General features: G+C 33.2%; 1 protein-coding gene across 6 annotated transcripts in view; it reads right to left on the bottom strand.

Annotated features, from left to right (window-relative positions):
• The window catches only part of LOC145937167 (uncharacterized), a 155156-nt gene that overhangs the window by 96807 nt on the left and 36139 nt on the right, over nt 1-22210 (bottom strand). For 5 of the 6 annotated variants that reach the window (XM_083040076.1, XM_083040077.1, XM_083040079.1 and 2 more), the window contains exon 3: nt 2454-2514. In XM_083040076.1, coding sequence (XP_082896202.1) covers nt 2454-2514 — 61 coding nt within the window. Of the gene's footprint in view, nt 1-617; nt 1899-2453; nt 2515-22210 lie in introns of those variants that run through there. The other variant, XM_083040078.1, reaches the window with a different exon arrangement.

The raw sequence follows: 22210 nt of genomic DNA on the forward strand, positions 1-22210 counted from the left end.
TTGAGTTTCTTCAAGTTCCCCTCGATATATACCCGAGAGGAGAACTCGTTCGCCGACCGCGGAATCGTCTTTTTGTATTTCCCCGCCGCGAAAGAGAGGAATCGGGGAAGACGCGTCGCGGCTGTGAGACTGGAATCGGGAATTTATCGTCAGTTAAACGGGCTCGTTCCCCGGCCATCTTATCCCGGACGAAGGCCTTTTGACGGACCCCTGGTGTCCCCGATCGTTTGCTCGCTTCGGCCGCGAATCTCGAGACGCGTAGGTATACACCAACGACAGAATTAGTGATGTAAATCGCCACGGACGCTACAACTCCGACGAGGAAAAGAATTTTTAAATGTGTCACGCGATTTATTTGTTTAACGACTTTTGCGATTTTAATTAAAAAATATATTTATACGTTTTGGAATTATAATAATGAGCTATAAAATACATGTATATGAATTGTATACAACATTGCAACAATAGCATTGATATGAAAGATGCCAAGATGTAACAGCTAGCTTAAGTTGCATCTCTTAGCAAACCTAATAATATATATCTAAGCATATCGATTATTAAGTATATTGATTAGTAACGTGTTTGCATTAACAAATTACTTCAAATGACATCTGAAATATTAAAATAAATTGCGCTTGACAGCGACGTATCCGTGACATAGAAATCTATTGTCAGGTGGAAGTAGTGTGACTGTCATCGCGTTTCCATCAATGTTTTTTTTGTCTGAAATCTATCGTTACTCGTACGTTAACCTCCTGACAATTAACCTGCGTTACTTTACCCACGTCGTATCGCGTGCCAGAAATTTCCGCGAAAGGAAGAACGCGCGATGCATTTAGTCGATCGGCAAGGTCGTTCCTACGATCGACGGTCTCGTCTTCCCTTCGATTGTTAATGATCTCTACGCGCGACTCTCCTGTCTGCTAAACTTCCGTTGTTAGCATAATTTTCGCATTTATAATTCTGTCCTATCTCTCATATCTTTAACATTGAACAGTATTAAGCAAACTGATTTACTCTTATGTCAGAACGTATCTCAAGCCTTACGATCGAAGTTTTATTTATTATATATTTCTTACAGAAAAATTATTGCCTATCATTAGACATGAATTATGGTAACAAATTTAAATAATATGTCACACTTTGTTATATGCAACATCAAGTTGTTGAGCTATATTTATAATTTAAAAAAACAACATAGAAATGTAATTAAAAAATATTGTAATTTATGAGCAAATCTTATTACCATTAAGCATAAAGTATCAAAAAATTTGTGTTATGTAATTCTTAGTTAATATTACGAAGAAAAACTGACAAAGAATCAGGACATTTCGAACTACAACCCTCGACAGCAAGAACGATAGCAAGACGAACCCTCGCCCTATACGCGTTAATTGGCCCACTTGGGGATTTCTGACGCTACACGTGCAGTTTTCTCCTTCTGTAGGTTTCTGCCACGTGCCACACAGCCACGTTAAGCTTTCTTACTAATATCGTTTAATGATTCAATGTATTTCCTTTACATCATAGAAAGTATAAGAGATATTGCAAAAAAAAGATAGCTAATTATTATATACGTAATTATTTATATTCCAAACAAGTTAGTTTACGAACTTGAGCATCTTTGGAATAATCGTTGAAAGATGTTCCAGTATTGACCAAAGTATCTACAATGCACATGTAACGAAAAGATAATACTTTAAGCGCGCGAATCGGTACCACTTCAACCTCCAGGGTACTTTTGACAGAGAACATTACGAGTTTTGCCGCACAAAGAAGCGGAACCACGCTGAAAGAAGAGTGACGCCCCTCGAATAAAGTATGGCTCTGTTTACCCCGAGCTAATGGCCGTTGGATCGACCATCGTCCACCATGTAACTCAACTGACTCCGCGCTTCCTACACATTTTATAGACATATATATCCACTAGCTAACGATCAACGAAAGAAGCGGCGATTACTAAAGGAAAACCAAGAAAACTAAACGCGAGAGTAAGTGTTCTTTTTTAACCAGATAATAGTTTATACTATGGCTTGAAAAGAGTCGCAGGATCAATTTAAAATGAAAAATGGATTGATATTATCGAGAAAAAAATAATTAGTAAATATATTAGCTATAGTATATTATAAGATCACTTTTAATTTTATTTAAAAAAGGCACGTTAAATCGATTTTCACAAGTATTGTTGCCTCTTCTCCGCGATGCACCAATACTTGTAAGAATCGACTTAACGTGCCTTTCTTAGAGAGGGATGTTATAATATTTTAAATTCGCGATTAATATTTTTGACAATTATCAGAGCTGATTTTTGTCAAAAAATATTAATCGCGGATAAGATATTATAACATATTATTTAAAACATATGTTACTATTTTAATATTTTCAACATATTATATGTATATACCCCCATTACCGCTATAGAAATATTATAAAATAAACTATTTCTCACTCACCGATACTTTACACGGCACTCTCGACACGACGCGTGAATCGCACTGTGTATCGCAATGCTACCTGTAACAAATAAAATACATATATATATTAGAATAATCTTATTATTTTGCATTCTAACATACACAATATAAATATGTAAGCTAGAATTAACGATAGATATATTCACGGATCGCAACACATTCGCGCGCGCGAAAACAGATTAAGTTGGGTTATGTAGGCAAGAGATTTTGCATCGAATTTTTCGCGAAATATGCGTTTCGAACAATTACGACTAGGTACATATTAACGTTGAAATTATGATATGCGATTGATAAATATTACAATACAAAGGTTAGAAATCGTTTCTAACGATTATGCTTACTAATTAATCACAGCGGGACGCAGCTCCAACTGCCTGATACTCGCGGCGTTTCGGTAATGGCCGCTATTTTACAAACATCGGCAACTTCATTCTAATAGCGCGCGCGCGATACTATATGTATACATGACTTAATATTAATAATTAATTAAAACTCGAAGGAGATGCGTTCGAAAAGATATAGCTTTAGAAAAAAAAAATATTAATCGAGAATAAGGTATTATAACATATTATTTACAACATATTACTATTTTATAACTTTTACCATATTATTATTTTAAAATTTAATTAGCAAATTATAACATACACAATATAAATATAAATATATAAGCTAGCATATTTAATTAGCAAATTCGCGCTTTATTAATATTGTTTTATAAAAATCAGCTGATTAAAGCGTTAATTTTTAAAATAATATGTTATAAAAATTAAAATAATGTTTTAAATAATATGTTACAATACTTTAAACACGATTAATATTTTTAACAGTTATCAGCTGATTTCTATCAAAAAATATTAATTGAAAATAAGGTATTATAACATATTATTTACAACATATAACTTTTAATTTTTTACCATATTATTATTTTAAAATTTAATTAGCAAATTAACGCTTTAATCAGCTGATTTCTGTGAAAAAATATTAATCGAGTTTAAACAAACTTTATATTATTTTTTTTTAAATATCATTCGTTTTAATATAAAATCGAAGAATAGCGTGCGCGTAAGCGCGCGCTTGTGTTGTTCTAGTAATTTTATAAAATGCATTAAATTTGTACTTATAAAAATTTTGTAAAAAATTATCATTGCTAAAGTATTAATAAAAAAGTTAAAGTAATAAAAAATTAAATTATAGAAGATATGCGTGCACGACATATATGTAATATTTTGATTCAATCGCATCTTGTCCATCGCACCCCCGCTGATATTTTCTGACATAAACGTATCGAAAGACAGCGTCGCTTTCGCGGATAATAAATTGTGATTGTGGTACGAGGAAGATGTTAGACCTCCGCGGGATATCTACGTCCGACGAATTGTGACATCTCTGTCCAGAGGTGGCAGGGGCGTACATTGTCTTCGCCTTCATCTGCTCACCTCTCGACCCTCCTTTACATAGGTACGTACGATACACTGCCGCGACGACAAGAGGCATGTGCCTTTGAAAAAAAGGGGGCTATATATTACTTTCATATTTTAAATTACTCATTCTAAAATTACTGCTGCTAGAAGTTATTGTTTCACATCGTGTAGCGCCTAAATTTATTTATAGAATTATAATCAAAGAAAATTTTTAATAAAATGGCTACTTAAAAAAATTTTCTTTTTTGCAAAAGTGTTATTTCTCCAGAACAGAAATTGTTCGCGTAGACTGCAAAGAAAACGCAACACGGCGTTTGTTTATAACTTTCACTACCAACATTGGACGAGTCATTGACTAGCAGAGGGCTCTTTGCATAACGCCGGCTGCGACGAGACAAATGGCGATCGTTTGGACGCGAAGCGTCGGAAGTAATGGCTGCCCTTCTGGCCCTCTTTTTCAGCTTTTTCAGGCCAGCATTATTGCGTGGCCCGGTGTGTCCCCCATTTCGCCCGTGCTCCAAGTACAAAATAACGAGAGAGTGCGTACGAACCGTCCGTCCGACGCGCTTTACCCCGGCCGCATATAACCGCCGAAACGAACCATTTGTCATCTGTAATTAAAGAATAACGTTTTCCTCTTTGCGCCGAACTGGGGAGAGAACTGGCCGAGAGCGTAATCACGCTCTTCGCCGCACGTTCCGCGTAATCTGAATGCGCGGTCTTTTTTTTTCTCTCCTTTTATTTGTCCCGGACGACCATCGGAAACACATCCGAACGATATACATTTAACAAAAGTTAATCCCGCGATATAATTATTGTTTTGTTATATCGTAATTAATTATCGAATTAATGCGACAATTAATCAGGATCCGCGTATGCGCCAGCATACTTCATAAATATTAATCTCGCGATAATTACTGAGCCACGGTGCAAACAACGGATAACAATTTGCACGTTTTAACGAGGCGCGCTTGGATTTGTTTCAACGACAAAAGGGGAAACAGGGGTTTCCTGATTGCGATATCCGAACTACACAATACCGAGACCTATAATTAATCAGTTATGAATATTGGTTATTTTTAATAAAATAAATATATGATTAAATTCTAGTTAAGAAAAAATCCAAATGTCACTGTGAATGTACGTGTACTACGTAAGTAAATGACACGAATGAGCGCATAAATGTATATAAATCTTTTTTTCGTCGAATTGTAGCGCAAAAACGCATCAGGATGATAACACCGACCTCTCTCTTCTCGGAAAGATATTTTTCTTTACAAGCAGAAGCATCGGCTTTTTTTTTATTTGACAATCCGGTCAGGTCTGCCCCCGACGGCGCGAACAAATTGTTATAATCGACGCGATGCCTTAAGTACAACGGCTTCGTGACAAGATGTGGCAGGATAAGAATGATACGTGTCTCATTGTGCGACAACGGCGACGACCTGGTGAAGTGAGGAAAGAGAGGATGAGACAGACGAAGAGCGGAAGAGGAGGCGAGGAGGATGGACGAGCGATCAGAGGCCCATCAAAATGCAAGGCGTTTCTTCGGGCCCGATTCCCGATTGCCGAGGCCTTTGGCCAACTCGCGATGCCTACTTACGGACACCTGCATGCTGTTGCATTAAATAAATCACCGTCGAAACACACAGTTCGCTCGTTTCGCGCGGTGGTCCTCATCTCCATGCACTTTTATCGCGAGAAATGAGCGGCTCGAAGAGATCGAGAGATTTATCGCGATATCGAAAAGACTCTCCCCCCCAACCCACAAGGATTCTTTGAAATATATCCGTTCCGCGAATCTCATGTTTGCAAATTAAAGCATATCAAACGAGATAATTAAGTGCGTCTTCTGTCGAATTGCATCCCAATGTCGACTCTATTATACTTACAATAGCCGCGCGTTAATTAACACCGACATCCCGTTCGACTTCGGTAATAATGAGGCAAAGCCGACAACATACGCTAATTAACGGGGATTAGTGAATAATTAGCTAATTAGAGAGAAACATATCGCGATTAGAGGAAAAATATTCTACAAACCTCTCTTGTGTGATTAAATAGTAGTTAGTGAAAGTGCAATGCTATACCATTAAAATTACTGTCGAAACTATATTAAAAAGTATTTGAAAATAATTAAATAGCTAATTGAACGATGTGAAATTATATGAAATTTTCCCGTTATTTTGAATAAATATTTAATTTAATTTTTTTCGAAGGTCCTACTTTAATCAAATATGCCAAGAACGCCAAGTATTTTCTATTAAAAATTCTATTCTTTTTTTCTTTTTATGACATCAATTCGACTTTTTTTTATAAAATAAAGATAGCTCTAGAATTTTCAATTCGATGTAATTCTGTTTAAAATATATGAGACAGATCTTCTGTCAAATATTATGCTAATTCTAGGAATAGGACGATATAGATGCGAGTGAAAGAGACAAAACGAGAAAGACAGGGAAGCGCAGCGGGGTCAGAGAGGTACTTAAGATCCGCGGAGGCTGATGTATTTATAAGGAAGAAGATTTGCATATACGATGCAGCAGATCATCGATAACAAAGTTCTGTATACAGAGCGGCGCGTCTCAGAGATTCAAAGAGACTTTGTACCATTATATCCGCGATCTTTCTCTCTTTTTCTCTCTTTCTCTATATCTCGGTATCCTTCCTTCCTTCTCATTGTCAGACAGGCGAATTGCCAACTCCGCGAGCAAAATAAGCGTTTATATATTGCTGCTAATGTTTCATCCTAGTCTTTACTTTGCTTTTTTCTATCGACGCGACCGAAATAAAACGGCGTTTCCCTGACCGCTGACCCTATGCGACGCAACCTTGTTTTATGTATATCAAGTTAAAAAATTTGTACGCTGGTGTCTGTTTGGTACCAAATGATTCTGTAATCAATGTACTATTAAAATGTATAATCGATGAATTTTTGGCTCGTCTTAAAATATTAGAAATCGATACTTTTTTACCGCTGACCCTGTGCGACGAACCTTATTTTATGTTTATCAAATTAAAAAATTTGTACGCTGGTGTCTGCATGGTACGAAAAGATTCTGTAATCAATGTACTATTAAAATGTATAATCGATGAATTTTTGGCTCGTCTTAAAATATTAGAAATCTATACTTTTTTACCGCTGACCCTATGCGACGCAACCTTGTTTTATGTATATCAAGTTAAAAAATTTGTACGCTGGTGTCTGTTTGGTACCAAATGATTCTGTAATCAATGTACTATTAAAATGTATAATCGATGAATTTTTCGCTCGTCTTAAAATATTAGAAATCGATACTTTTTTGACGCGGACCCTGTCGACGCATCCTTATTTTATGTTTATCATATTAAAAAATTTGTACGCTGGTGTCTGCATGGTACCAAAAGATTCTGTAATCGATGTACTATTAAAATGTATAATCGATGAATTTTTGGCTCGTCTTAAAATATTGGAAATTGATAATTTTTTGACGCGGACCCTGTGCGACGCATCCTTATTTTATGTTTATCAAGTTAAAAAATTTGTACGCTGGTGTCTGTTTGGCACCAAATGATTCTGTAATAAATGTACTATTAAAATGTATAATCGATGAATTTTTGGCTCGTCTTAAAATATTAGAAATTGATACTTTTTTGACGCGGACTCTGTGCGACGCATCCTTATTTTATGTTTATCGTATTAAAAAATTTGTACGCTGGTGTCTGCATGGTACCAAAAGATTCTGTAATCAATGTACTATTAAAATGTATAATCGATGAATTTTTGGCTCGTCTTAAAATATTAGAAATCTATACTTTTTTACCGCTGACCCTATGCGACGCAACCTTGTTTTATGTATATCAAGTTAAAAAATTTGTACGCTGGTGTCTGTTTGGTACCAAATGATTCTGTAATCAATGTACTATTAAAATGTATAATCGATGAATTTTTGGCTCGTCTTAAAATATTAGAAATCGATACTTTTTTGACGCGGACCCTGTCGACGCATCCTTATTTTATGTTTATCATATTAAAAAATTTGTACGCTGGTGTCTGCATGGTACCAAAAGATTCTGTAATCGATGTATTATTAAAATGTATAATCGATGAATTTTTGGCTCGTCTTAAAATATTAGAAATTGATAATTTTTTGACGCGGACCCTGTGCGACGCGTCCTTATTTTATGTTTATCAAATTAAAAAATTTGTACGCTGGTGTCTGCATGATACCAAAAGATTCTGTAATCGATGTACTATTAAAATGTATAATCGATGAATTTTTGGCTCGTCTTAAAATATTAGAAATTGATACTTTTTTGACGCGGACTCTGTGCGACGCATCCTTATTTTATGTTTATCGTATTAAAAAATTTGTACGCTGGTGTCTGCATGGTACCAAAAGATTCTGTAATCAATGTACTATTAAAATGTATAATCGATGAATTTTTGGCTCGTCTTAAAATATTAGAAATCTATACTTTTTTACCGCTGACCCTATGCGACGCAACCTTGTTTTATGTATATCAAGTTAAAAAATTTGTACGCTGGTGTCTGTTTGGTACCAAATGATTCTGTAATCAATGTACTATTAAAATGTATAATCGATGAATTTTTGGCTCGTCTTAAAATATTAGAAATCGATACTTTTTTGACGCGGACCCTGTCGACGCATCCTTATTTTATGTTTATCATATTAAAAAATTTGTACGCTGGTGTCTGCATGGTACCAAAAGATTCTGTAATCGATGTACTATTAAAATGTATAATCGATGAATTTTTGGCTCATCTTAAAATATTGGAAATTGATAATTTTTTGACGCGGACCCTGTGCGACGCATCCTTATTTTATGTTTATCAAGTTAAAAAATTTGTACGCTGGTGTCTGTTTGGCACCAAATGATTCTGTAATAAATGTACTATTAAAATGTATAATCGATGAATTTTTGGCTCGTCTTAAAATATTAGAAATTGATACTTTTTTGACGCGGACCCTGTGCGACGCATCCTTATTTTATATTTATCGTATTAAAAAATTAGTACGCTGGTGTCTGCATGGTACCAAAAGATTCTGTAATCAATGTACTATTAAAATGTATAATCGATGAATTTTTGGCTCGTCTTAAAATATTAGAAATCTATACTTTTTTACCGCTGACCCTATGCGACGCAACCTTGTTTTATGTATATCAAGTTAAAAAATTTGTACGCTGGTGTGTGTTTGGTACCAAAAGATTCTGTAATCAATGTACTATTAAAATGTATAATCGATGAATTTTTGGCTCGTCTTAAAATATTAGAAATCTATACTTTTTTACCGCTGACCCTATGCGACGCAACCTTGTTTTATGTATATCAAGTTAAAAAATTTGTACGCTGGTGTCTGTTTGGTACCAAATGATTCTGTAATCAATGTACTATTAAAATGTATAATCGATGAATTTTTGGCTCGTCTTAAAATATTAGAAATCGATACTTTTTTGACGCGGACCCTGTCGACGCATCCTTATTTTATGTTTATCATATTAAAAAATTTGTACGCTGGTGTCTGCATGGTACCAAAAGATTCTGTAATCGATGTACTATTAAAATGTATAATCGATGAATTTTTGGCTCATCTTAAAATATTGGAAATTGATAATTTTTTGACGCGGACCCTGTGCGACGCATCCTTATTTTATGTTTATCAAGTTAAAAAATTTGTACGCTGGTGTCTGTTTGGCACCAAATGATTCTGTAATAAATGTACTATTAAAATGTATAATCGATGAATTTTTGGCTCGTCTTAAAATATTAGAAATTGATACTTTTTTGACGCGGACCCTGTGCGACGCATCCTTATTTTATATTTATCGTATTAAAAAATTAGTACGCTGGTGTCTGCATGGTACCAAAAGATTCTGTAATCAATGTACTATTAAAATGTATAATCGATGAATTTTTGGCTCGTCTTAAAATATTAGAAATCTATACTTTTTTACCGCTGACCCTATGCGACGCAACCTTGTTTTATGTATATCAAGTTAAAAAATTTGTACGCTGGTGTGTGTTTGGTACCAAATGATTCTGTAATCAATGTACTATTAAAATGTATAATCGATGAATTTTTGGCTCGTCTTAAAATATTAGAAATCGATACTTTTTTGACGCGGACCCTGTCGACGCATCCTTATTTTATGTTTATCATATTAAAAAATTTGTACGCTGGTGTCTGCATGGTACCAAAAGATTCTGTAATCGATGTACTATTAAAATGTATAATCGATGAATTTTTGGCTCGTCTTAAAATATTAGAAATTGATAATTTTTTGACGCGGACCCTATGCGACGCAACCTTGTTTTATGTATATCAAGTTAAAAAATTTGTACGCTGGTGTCTGTTTGGTACCAAATGATTCTGTAATCAATGTACTATTAAAATGTATAATCGATTAATTTTTGGCTCGTCTTAAAATATTAGAAATCGATACTTTTTTGACGCGGACCCTGTCGACGCATCCTTATTTTATGTTTATCATATTAAAAAATTTGTACGCTGGTGTCTGCATGGTACCAAAAGATTCTGTAATCGATGTACTATTAAAATGTATAATCGATGAATTTTTGGCTCGTCTTAAAATATTAGAAATCGATACTTTTTTAACGCGGACCCTGTCGACGCATCCTTATTTTATGTTTATCATATTAAAAAATTTGTACGCTGGTGTCTGCATGGTACCAAAAGATTCTGTAATCGATGTACTATTAAAATGTATAATCGATGAATTTTTGGCTCGTCTTAAAATATTAGAAATTGATAATTTTTTGACGCGGACCCTGTGCGACGCATCCTTATTTTATGTTTATCAAGTAAAAAATTTGTACGCTGGTGTCTGTTTGGCACCAAATGATTCTGTAATAAATATACTATTAAAATGTATAATCGATGAATTTTTGGCTCGTCTTAAAATATTAGAAATTGATACTTTTTTGACGCGGACCCTGTGCGACGCATCCTTATTTTATGTTTATCGTATTAAAAAATTTGTACGCTGGTCTGTGCATGGTACCAAAAGATTCTGTAATCAATGTACTATTAAAATGTATAATCGATGAATTTTTGGCTCGTCTTAAAATATTAGAAATCTATACTTTTTTACCGCTGACCCTATGCGACGCAACCTTGTTATGTATATCAAGTTAAAAAATTTGTACGCTGGTGTCTCTTTGGTACCAAATGATTCTGTAATCAATGTACTATTAAAATGTATAATCGATGAATTTTTGGCTCGTCTTAAAATATTAGAAATCGATACTTTTTTGACGCGGATCCTGTTGACGCATCCATATTTTATGTTTATCATATTAAAAAATTTGTACGCTGGTGTCTGCATGGTACCAAAAGATTCTGTAATCGATGTACTATTAAAATGTATAATCGATGAATTTTTGGCTCGTCTTAAAATATTAGAAATTGATAATTTTTTGACGCGGACCCTGTGCGACGCATCCTTATTTTATGTTTATCGTATTAAAAAATTTGTACGCTGGTGTCTGCATGGTACCAAAAGATTCTGTAATCAATGTACTATTAAAATGTATAATCGATGAATTTTTGGCTCGTCTTAAAATATTAGAAATTGATAATTTTTTGACGCGGACCCTGTGCGACGCATCCTTATTTTATGTTTATCAAGTTAAAAAATTTGTACGCTGGTGACTGTTTGGCACCAAATGATTCTGTAATAAATGTACTATTAAAATGTATAATCGATGAATTTTTGGCTCGTCTTAAAATATTAGAAATTGATACTTTTTTGACGCGGACCCTGTGCGACGCATCCTTATTTTATGTTTATCGTATTAAAAAATTTGTACGCTGGTGTCTGCATGGTACCAAAAGATTCTGTAATCAATGTACTATTAAAATGTATAATCGATGAATTTTTGGCTCTTCTTAAAATATTAGAAATCGATACTTTTTTACCGCTGACCCTGTGCGACGCATCCTTATTTTATGTTTATCAAGTTAAAAAATTTGTACGCTGTTGTCTGTTTGGCACCAAATGATTCTGTAATAAATGTACTATTAAAATGTATAATCGATGAATTTTTGGCTCGTCTTAAAATATTAGAAATTCATACTTTTTTGACGCGGACTCTGTGCGACGCATCCTTATTTTATGTTTATCGTATTAAAAAATTTGTACGCTGGTGTCTGCATGGTACCAAAAGATTCTGTAATCAATGTACTATTAAAATGTATAATCGATGAATTTTTGGCTCGTCTTAAAATATTAGAAATCTATACTTTTTTACCGCTGACCCTATGCGACGCAACCTTGTTTTATGTATATCAAGTTAAAAAATTTGTACGCTGGTGTCTGCATGGTACCAAAAGATTCTGTAATCGATGTACTATTAAAATGTATAATCGATGAATTTTTGGCTCGTCTTAAAATATTAGAAATTGATACTTTTTTGACGCGGACTCTGTGCGACGCATCCTTATTTTATGTTTATCGTATTAAAAAATTTGTACGCTGGTGTCTGCATGGTACCAAAAGATTCTGTAATCAATGTACTATTAAAATGTATAATCGATGAATTTTTGGCTCGTCTTAAAATATTAGAAATCTATACTTTTTTACCGCTGACCCTATGCGACGCAACCTTGTTTTATGTATATCAAGTTAAAAAATTTGTACGCTGGTGTCTGTTTGGTACCAAATGATTCTGTAATCAATGTACTATTAAAATGTATAATCGATGAATTTTTGGCTCGTCTTAAAATATTAGAAATCGATACTTTTTTGACGCGGACCCTGTCGACGCATCCTTATTTTATGTTTATCATATTAAAAAATTTGTACGCTGGTGTCTGCATGGTACCAAAAGATTCTGTAATCGATGTATTATTAAAATGTATAATCGATGAATTTTTGGCTCGTCTTAAAATATTAGAAATTGATACTTTTTTGACGCGGACCCTGTGCGACGCGTCCTTATTTTATGTTTATCAAATTAAAAAATTTGTACGCTGGTGTCTGCATGGTACCAAAAGATTCTGTAATCGATGTACTATTAAAATGTATAATCGATGAATTTTTGGCTCGTCTTAAAATATTGGAAATTGATAATTTTTTGACGCGGACCCTGTGCGACGCATCCTTATTTTATGTTTATCAAGTTAAAAAATTTGTACGCTGGTGTCTGTTTGGCACCAAATGATTCTGTAATAAATGTACTATTAAAATGTATAATCGATGAATTTTTGGCTCGTCTTAAAATATTAGAAATTGATACTTTTTTGACGCGGACCCTGTGCGACGCATCCTTAATTTATGTTTATCGTATTAAAAAATTTGTACGCTGGTGTCTGCATGGTACGAAAAGATTCTGTAATCAATGTACTATTAAAATGTATAATCGATGAATTTTTGGCTCGTCTTAAAATATTAGAAATCTATACTTTTTTACCGCTGACCCTATGCGACGCAACCTTGTTTTATGTATATCAAGTTAAAAAATTTGTACGCTGGTGTCTGTTTGGTACCAAATGATTCTGTAATCAATGTACTATTAAAATGTATAATCGATGAATTTTTCGCTCGTCTTAAAATATTAGAAATCGATACTTTTTTGACGCGGACCCTGTCGACGCATCCTTATTTTATGTTTATCATATTAAAAAATTTGTACGCTGGTGTCTGCATGGTACCAAAAGATTCTGTAATCGATGTACTATTAAAATGTATAATCGATGAATTTTTGGCTCGTCTTAAAATATTGGAAATTGATAATTTTTTGACGCGGACCCTGTGCGACGCATCCTTATTTTATGTTTATCAAGTTAAAAAATTTGTACGCTGGTGTCTGTTTGGCACCAAATGATTCTGTAATAAATGTACTATTAAAATGTATAATCGATGAATTTTTGGCTCGTCTTAAAATATTAGAAATTGATACTTTTTTGACGCGGACTCTGTGCGACGCATCCTTATTTTATGTTTATCGTATTAAAAAATTTGTACGCTGGTGTCTGCATGGTACCAAAAGATTCTGTAATCAATGTACTATTAAAATGTATAATCGATGAATTTTTGGCTCGTCTTAAAATATTAGAAATCTATACTTTTTTACCGCTGACCCTATGCGACGCAACCTTGTTTTATGTATATCAAGTTAAAAAATTTGTACGCTGGTGTCTGTTTGGTACCAAATGATTCTGTAATCAATGTACTATTAAAATGTATAATCGATGAATTTTTGGCTCGTCTTAAAATATTAGAAATCGATACTTTTTTGACGCGGAACCTGTCGACGCATCCTTATTTTATGTTTATCATATTAAAAAATTTGTACGCTGGTGTCTGCATGGTACCAAAAGATTCTGTAATCGATGTATTATTAAAATGTATAATCGATGAATTTTTGGCTCGTCTTAAAATATTAGAAATTGATAATTTTTTGACGCGGACCCTGTGCGACGCGTCCTTATTTTATGTTTATCAAATTAAAAAATTTGTACGCTGGTGTCTGCATGGTACCAAAAGATTCTGTAATCGATGTACTATTAAAATGTATAATCGATGAATTTTTGGCTCGTCTTAAAATATTAGAAATTGATACTTTTTTGACGCGGACTCTGTGCGACGCATCCTTATTTTATGTTTATCGTATTAAAAAATTTGTACGCTGGTGTCTGCATGGTACCAAAAGATTCTGTAATCAATGTACTATTAAAATGTATAATCGATGAATTTTTGGCTCGTCTTAAAATATTAGAAATCTATACTTTTTTACCGCTGACCCTATGCGACGCAACCTTGTTTTATGTATATCAAGTTAAAAAATTTGTACGCTGGTGTCTGTTTGGTACCAAATGATTCTGTAATCAATGTACTATTAAAATGTATAATCGATGAATTTTTGGCTCGTCTTAAAATATTAGAAATCGATACTTTTTTGACGCGGACCCTGTCGACGCATCCTTATTTTATGTTTATCATATTAAAAAATTTGTACGCTGGTGTCTGCATGGTACCAAAAGATTCTGTAATCGATGTACTATTAAAATGTATAATCGATGAATTTTTGGCTCATCTTAAAATATTGGAAATTGATAATTTTTTGACGCGGACCCTGTGCGACGCATCCTTATTTTATGTTTATCAAGTTAAAAAATTTGTACGCTGGTGTCTGTTTGGCACCAAATGATTCTGTAATAAATGTACTATTAAAATGTATAATCGATGAATTTTTGGCTCGTCTTAAAATATTAGAAATTGATACTTTTTTGACGCGGACCCTGTGCGACGCATCCTTATTTTATATTTATCGTATTAAAAAATTAGTACGCTGGTGTCTGCATGGTACCAAAAGATTCTGTAATCAATGTACTATTAAAATGTATAATCGATGAATTTTTGGCTCGTCTTAAAATATTAGAAATCTATACTTTTTTACCGCTGACCCTATGCGACGCAACCTTGTTTTATGTATATCAAGTTAAAAAATTTGTACGCTGGTGTGTGTTTGGTACCAAAAGATTCTGTAATCAATGTACTATTAAAATGTATAATCGATGAATTTTTGGCTCGTCTTAAAATATTAGAAATCTATACTTTTTTACCGCTGACCCTATGCGACGCAACCTTGTTTTATGTATATCAAGTTAAAAAATTTGTACGCTGGTGTCTGTTTGGTACCAAATGATTCTGTAATCAATGTACTATTAAAATGTATAATCGATGAATTTTTGGCTCGTCTTAAAATATTAGAAATCGATACTTTTTTGACGCGGACCCTGTCGACGCATCCTTATTTTATGTTTATCATATTAAAAAATTTGTACGCTGGTGTCTGCATGGTACCAAAAGATTCTGTAATCGATGTACTATTAAAATGTATAATCGATGAATTTTTGGCTCATCTTAAAATATTGGAAATTGATAATTTTTTGACGCGGACCCTGTGCGACGCATCCTTATTTTATGTTTATCAAGTTAAAAAATTTGTACCCTGGTGTCTGTTTGGCACCAAATGATTCTGTAATAAATGTACTATTAAAATGTATAATCGATGAATTTTTGGCTCGTCTTAAAATATTAGAAATTGATACTTTTTTGACGCGGACCCTGTGCGACGCATCCTTATTTTATATTTATCGTATTAAAAAATTAGTACGCTGGTGTCTGCATGGTACCAAAAGATTCTGTAATCAATGTACTATTAAAATGTATAATCGATGAATTTTTGGCTCGTCTTAAAATATTAGAAATCTATACTTTTTTACCGCTGACCCTATGCGACGCAACCTTGTTTTATGTATATCAAGTTAAAAAATTTGTACGCTGGTGTGTGTTTGGTACCAAATGATTCTGTAATCAATGTACTATTAAAATGTATAATCGATGAATTTTTGGCTCGTCTTAAAATATTAGAAATCGATACTTTTTTGACGCGGACCCTGTCGACGCATCCTTATTTTATGTTTATCATATTAAAAAATTTGTACGCTGGTGTCTGCATGGTACCAAAAGATTCTGTAATCGATGTACTATTAAAATGTATAATCGATGAATTTTTGGCTCGTCTTAAAATATTAGAAATTGATAATTTTTTGACGCGGACCCTATGCGACGCAACCTTGTTTTATGTATATCAAGTTAAAAAATTTGTACGCTGGTGTCTGTTTGGTACCAAATGATTCTGTAATCAATGTACTATTAAAATGTATAATCGATTAATTTTTGGCTCGTCTTAAAATATTAGAATTCGATACTTTTTTGACGCGGACCCTGTCGACGCATCCTTATTTTATGTTTATCATATTAAAAAATTTGTACGCTGGTGTCTGCATGGTACCAAAAGATTCTGTAATCGATGTACTATTAAAATGTATAATCGATGAATTTTTGGCTCGTCTTAAAATATTAGAAATCGATACTTTTTTAACGCGGACCCTGTCGACGCATCCTTATTTTATGTTTATCATATTAAAAAATTTGTACGCTGGTGTCTGCATGGTACCAAAAGATTCTGTAATCGATGTATTATTAAAATGTATAATCGATGAATTTTTGGCTCGTCTTAAAATATTAGAAATTGATAATTTTTTGACGCGGACCCTGTGCGACGCGTCCTTATTTTATGTTTATCAAATTAAAAAATTTGTACGCTGGTGTCTGCATGGTACCAAAAGATTCTGTAATCGATGTACTATTAAAATGTATAATCGATGAATTTTTGGCTCGTCTTAAAATATTAGAAATTGATACTTTTTTGACGCGGACTCTGTGCGACGCATCCTTATTTTATGTTTATCGTATTAAAAAATTTGTACGCTGGTGTCTGCATGGTACCAAAAGATTCTGTAATCAATGTACTATTAAAATGTATAATCGATAAATTTTTGGCTCGTCTTAAAATATTAGAAATCTATACTTTTTTACCGCTGACCCTATGCGACGCAACCTTGTTTTATGTATATCAAGTTAAAAAATTTGTACGCTGGTGTCTGTTTGGTACCAAATGATTCTGTAATCAATGTACTATTAAAATGTATAATCGATGAATTTTTGGCTCGTCTTAAAATATTAGAAATTGATAATTTTTTGACGCGGACCCTGTGCGACGCATCCTTATTTTATGTTTATCAAGTTAAAAAATTTGTACGCTGGTGTCTGTTTGGCACCAAATGATTCAGTAATAAATGTACTATTAAAATGTATAATCGATGAATTTTTGGCTCGTCTTAAAATATTACAAATTGATACTTTTTTGACGCGGACCCTGTGCGACGCATCCTTATTTTATGTTTATCGTATTAAAAAATTTGTACGCTGGTGTCTGCATGGTACCAAAAGATTCTGTAATCAATGTACTATTAAAATGTATAATCGATGAATTTTTGGCTCTTCTTAAAATATTAGAAATCGATACTTTTTTACCGCGGACCCTGTGCGACGCATCCTTATTTTATGTTTATCAAGTTAAAAAATTTGTACGCTGGTGTCTGTTTGGCACCAAATGATTCTGTAATAAATGTACTATTAAAATATATAATCGATGAATTTTTGGCTCGTCTTAAAATATTAGAAATTGATACTTTTTTGACGCGGACCCTGTGCGACGCATCCTTATTTTATGTTTATCAAGTTAAAAAATTTGTACGCTGGTGTCTGTTTGGCACCAAATGATTCTGTAATAAATGTACTATTAAAATGTATAATCGATGAATTTTTGGCTCGTCTTAAAATATTAGAAATTGATACTTTTTTGACGCGGACCCTGTGCGACGCATCCTTATTTTATGTTTATCGTATTAAAAAATTTGTACGCTGGTGTCTGCATGGTACCAAAAGATTCTGTAATCAATGTACTATTAAAATGTATAATCGATAAATTTTTGGCTCGTCTTAAAATATTAGAAATCTATACTTTTTTACCGCTGACCCTATGCGACGCAACCTTGTTTTATGTATATCAAGTTAAAAAATTTGTACGCTGGTGTCTGTTTGGTACCAAATGATTCTGTAATCAATGTACTATTAAAATGTATAATCGATGAATTTTTGGCTCGTCTTAAAATATTAGAAATTGATAATTTTTTGACGCGGACCCTGTGCGACGCATCCTTATTTTATGTTTATCAAGTTAAAAAATTTGTACGCTGGTGTCTGTTTGGCACCAAATGATTCAGTAATAAATGTACTATTAAAATGTATAATCGATGAATTTTTGGCTCGTCTTAAAATATTAGAAATTGATACTTTTTTGACGCGGACCCTGTGCGACGCATCCTTATTTTATGTTTATCGTATTAAAAAATTTGTACGCTGGTGTCTGCATGGTACCAAAAGATTCTGTAATCAATGTACTATTAAAATGTATAATCGATGAATTTTTGGCTCTTCTTAAAATATTAGAAATCGATACTTTTTTACCGCTGACCCTGTGCGACGCATCCTTATTTTATGTTTATCAAATTAAAAAATTTGTACGCTGGTGTCTGCATGGTACCAAAAGATTCTGTAATCAATGTACTATTAAAATGTATAATCGATGAATTTTTGGCTCGTCTTAAAATATTAGAAATCTATACTTTTTTACCGCTGACCCTATGCGACGCAACCTTGTTTTATGTATATCAAGTTAAAAAATTTGTACGCCGGTGTCTGTTTAGTACCAAATGATTCTGTAATCAATGTACTATTAAAATGTATAATCGATGAATTTTTGGCTCGTCTTAAAATATTAGAAATCTATACTTTTTTACCGCTGACCCTATGCGACGCAACCTTGTTTTATGTATATCAAGTTAAAAAATTTGTACGCTGGTGTCTGTTTGGTACCAAATGATTCTGTAATCAATGTACTATTAAAATGTATAATCGATGAATTTTTGGCTGGTCTTAAAATATTAGAAATCGATACTTTTTTGACGCGGACCCTGTCGACGCATCCTTATTTTATGTTTATCATATTAAAAAATTTGTACGCTGGTGTCTGCATGGTACCAAAAGATTCTGTAATCGATGTACTATTAAAATGTATAATCGATGAATTTTTGGCTCGTCTTAAAATATTAGAAATTGATAATTTTTTGACGCGGACCCTGTGCGACGCATCCTTATTTTATGTTTATCAAGTTAAAAAATTTGTACGCTGGTGTCTGTTTGGCACCAAATGATTCTGTTATCGATGTACTATTAAAATGTATAATCGATGAATTTTTGGCTCGTCTTAAAATATTAGAAATCTATACTTTTTTGACGCGGACCCTGTCGACGCATCCTTATTTTATGTTTATCATATTAAAAAATTTGTACGCTGGTGTCTGCATGGTACCAAAAGATTCTGTTATCGATGTACTATTAAAATGTATAATCGATGAATTTTTGGCTCGTCTTAAAATATTAGAAATCTATAATTTTTTACCGCTGACCCTATGCGACGCAACCTTGTTTTATGTATATCAAGTTAAAAAATTTGTACGCTGGTGTCTGTTTGGTACCAAATAATTCTGTAATCAATGTACTATTAAAATGTATAATCGATGAATTTTTGGCTCGTCTTAAAATATTAGAAATCGATACTTTTTTGACGCGGACCCTGTCGACGCATCCTTATTTTATGTTTATCATATTAAAAAATTTGTACGCTGGTGTCTGCATGGTACCAAAAGATTCTGTAATCGATGTACTATTAAAATGTATAATCGATGAATTTTTGGCTCGTCTTAAAATATTAGAAATTGATAATTTTTTGACGCGGACCCTGTGCGACGCATCCTTATTTTATGTTTATCAAGTTAAAAAATTTGTACGCTGGTGTCTGTTTGGCACCAAATGATTCTGTAATAAATGTACTATTAAAATGTATATTCGATGAATTTTTGGCTCGTCTTAAAATATTAGAAATCGATACTTTTTTGACGCGGACCCTGTGCGACACATCCTTATTTTATGTTTATCGTATTAAAAAATTTGTACGCTGGTGTCTGCATGGTAGCAAAAGATTATGTAATCAATGTACTATTAAAATGTATAATCGATGAATTTTTGGCTCGTCTTAAAATATTAGAAATCGATACTTTTTTACCGCTGACCCTGTGCGACGCATCCTTATTTTATGTTTATCAAATTAAAAAATTTGTACGCTGGTGTCTGCATGGTACCAAAAGATTTTGTAATCAATGTACTATTAAAATGTATAATCGATGAATTTTTGGCTCGTCTTAAAATATTAGAAATCTATACTATTTTACCGCTGACCCTATGCGACGCAACCTTGTTTTATGTATATCAAGTTAAAAAATTTGTACGCTGGTGTCTGTTTGGTACCAAATGATTCTGTAATAAATGTACTATTAAAATGTATAATCGATGAATTTTTGGCTCGTCTTAAAATATTAGAAATTGATACTTTTTTGACGCGGACCCTGTGCGACGCATCCTTATTTTATGTTTATCGTATTAAAAAATTTGTACGCTGGTGTCTGCATGGTACCAAAAGATTCTGTAATCAATGTACTATTAAAATGTATAATCGATAAATTTTTGGCTCGTCTTAAAATATTAGAAATCTATACTTTTTTACCGCTGACCCTATGCGACGCAACCTTGTTTTATGTATATCAAGTTAAAAAATTTGTACGCTGGTGTCTGTTTGGTACCAAATGATTCTGTAATCAATGTACTATTAAAATGTATAATCGATGAATTTTTGGCTCGTCTTAAAATATTAGAAATTGATAATTTTTTGACGCGGACCCTGTGCGACGCATCCTTATTTTATGTTTATCAAGTTAAAAAATTTGTACGCTGGTGTCTGTTTGGCACCAAATGATTCAGTAATAAATGTACTATTAAAATGTATAATCGATGAATTTTTGGCTCGTCTTAAAATATTAGAAATTGATACTTTTTTGACGCGGACCCTGTGCGACGCATCCTTATTTTATGTTTATCGTATTAAAAAATTTGTACGCTGGTGTCTGCATGGTACCAAAAGATTCTGTAATCAATGTACTATTAAAATGTATAATCGATGAATTTTTGGCTCTTCTTAAAATATTAGAAATCGATACTTTTTTACCGCTGACCCTGTGCGACGCATCCTTATTTTATGTTTATCAAATTAAAAAATTTGTACGCTGGTGTCTGCATGGTACCAAAAGATTCTGTAATCAATGTACTATTAAAATGTATAATCGATGAATTTTTGGCTCGTCTTAAAATATTAGAAATCTATACTTTTTTACCGCTGACCCTATGCGACGCAACCTTGTTTTATGTATATCAAGTTAAAAAATTTGTACGCCGGTGTCTGTTTAGTACCAAATGATTCTGTAATCAATGTACTATTAAAATGTATAATCGATGAATTTTTGGCTCGTCTTAAAATATTAGAAATCTATACTTTTTTACCGCTGACCCTATGCGACGCAACCTTGTTTTATGTATATCAAGTTAAAAAATTTGTACGCTGGTGTCTGTTTGGTACCAAATGATTCTGTAATCAATGTACTATTAAAATGTATAATCGATGAATTTTTGGCTCGTCTTAAAATATTAGAAATCGATACTTTTTTGACGCGGACCCTGTCGACGCATCCTTATTTTATGTTTATCATATTAAAAAATTTGTACGCTGGTGTCTGCATGGTACCAAAAGATTCTGTAATCGATGTACTATTAAAATGTATAATCGATGAATTTTTGGCTCGTCTTAAAATATTAGAAATTGATAATTTTTTGACGCGGACCCTGTGCGACGCATCCTTATTTTATGTTTATCAAGTTAAAAAATTTGTACGCTGGTGTCTGTTTGGCACCAAATGATTCTGTTAT

The sequence above is a fragment of the Prenolepis imparis genome, unplaced genomic scaffold, assembly GCF_030444845.1.
Source record: "Prenolepis imparis isolate NDT839.2.m4 unplaced genomic scaffold, iyPreImpa1.0 SCAF_6, whole genome shotgun sequence".
NCBI classification, from domain to species: Eukaryota; Metazoa; Arthropoda; class Insecta; order Hymenoptera; family Formicidae; genus Prenolepis; species Prenolepis imparis.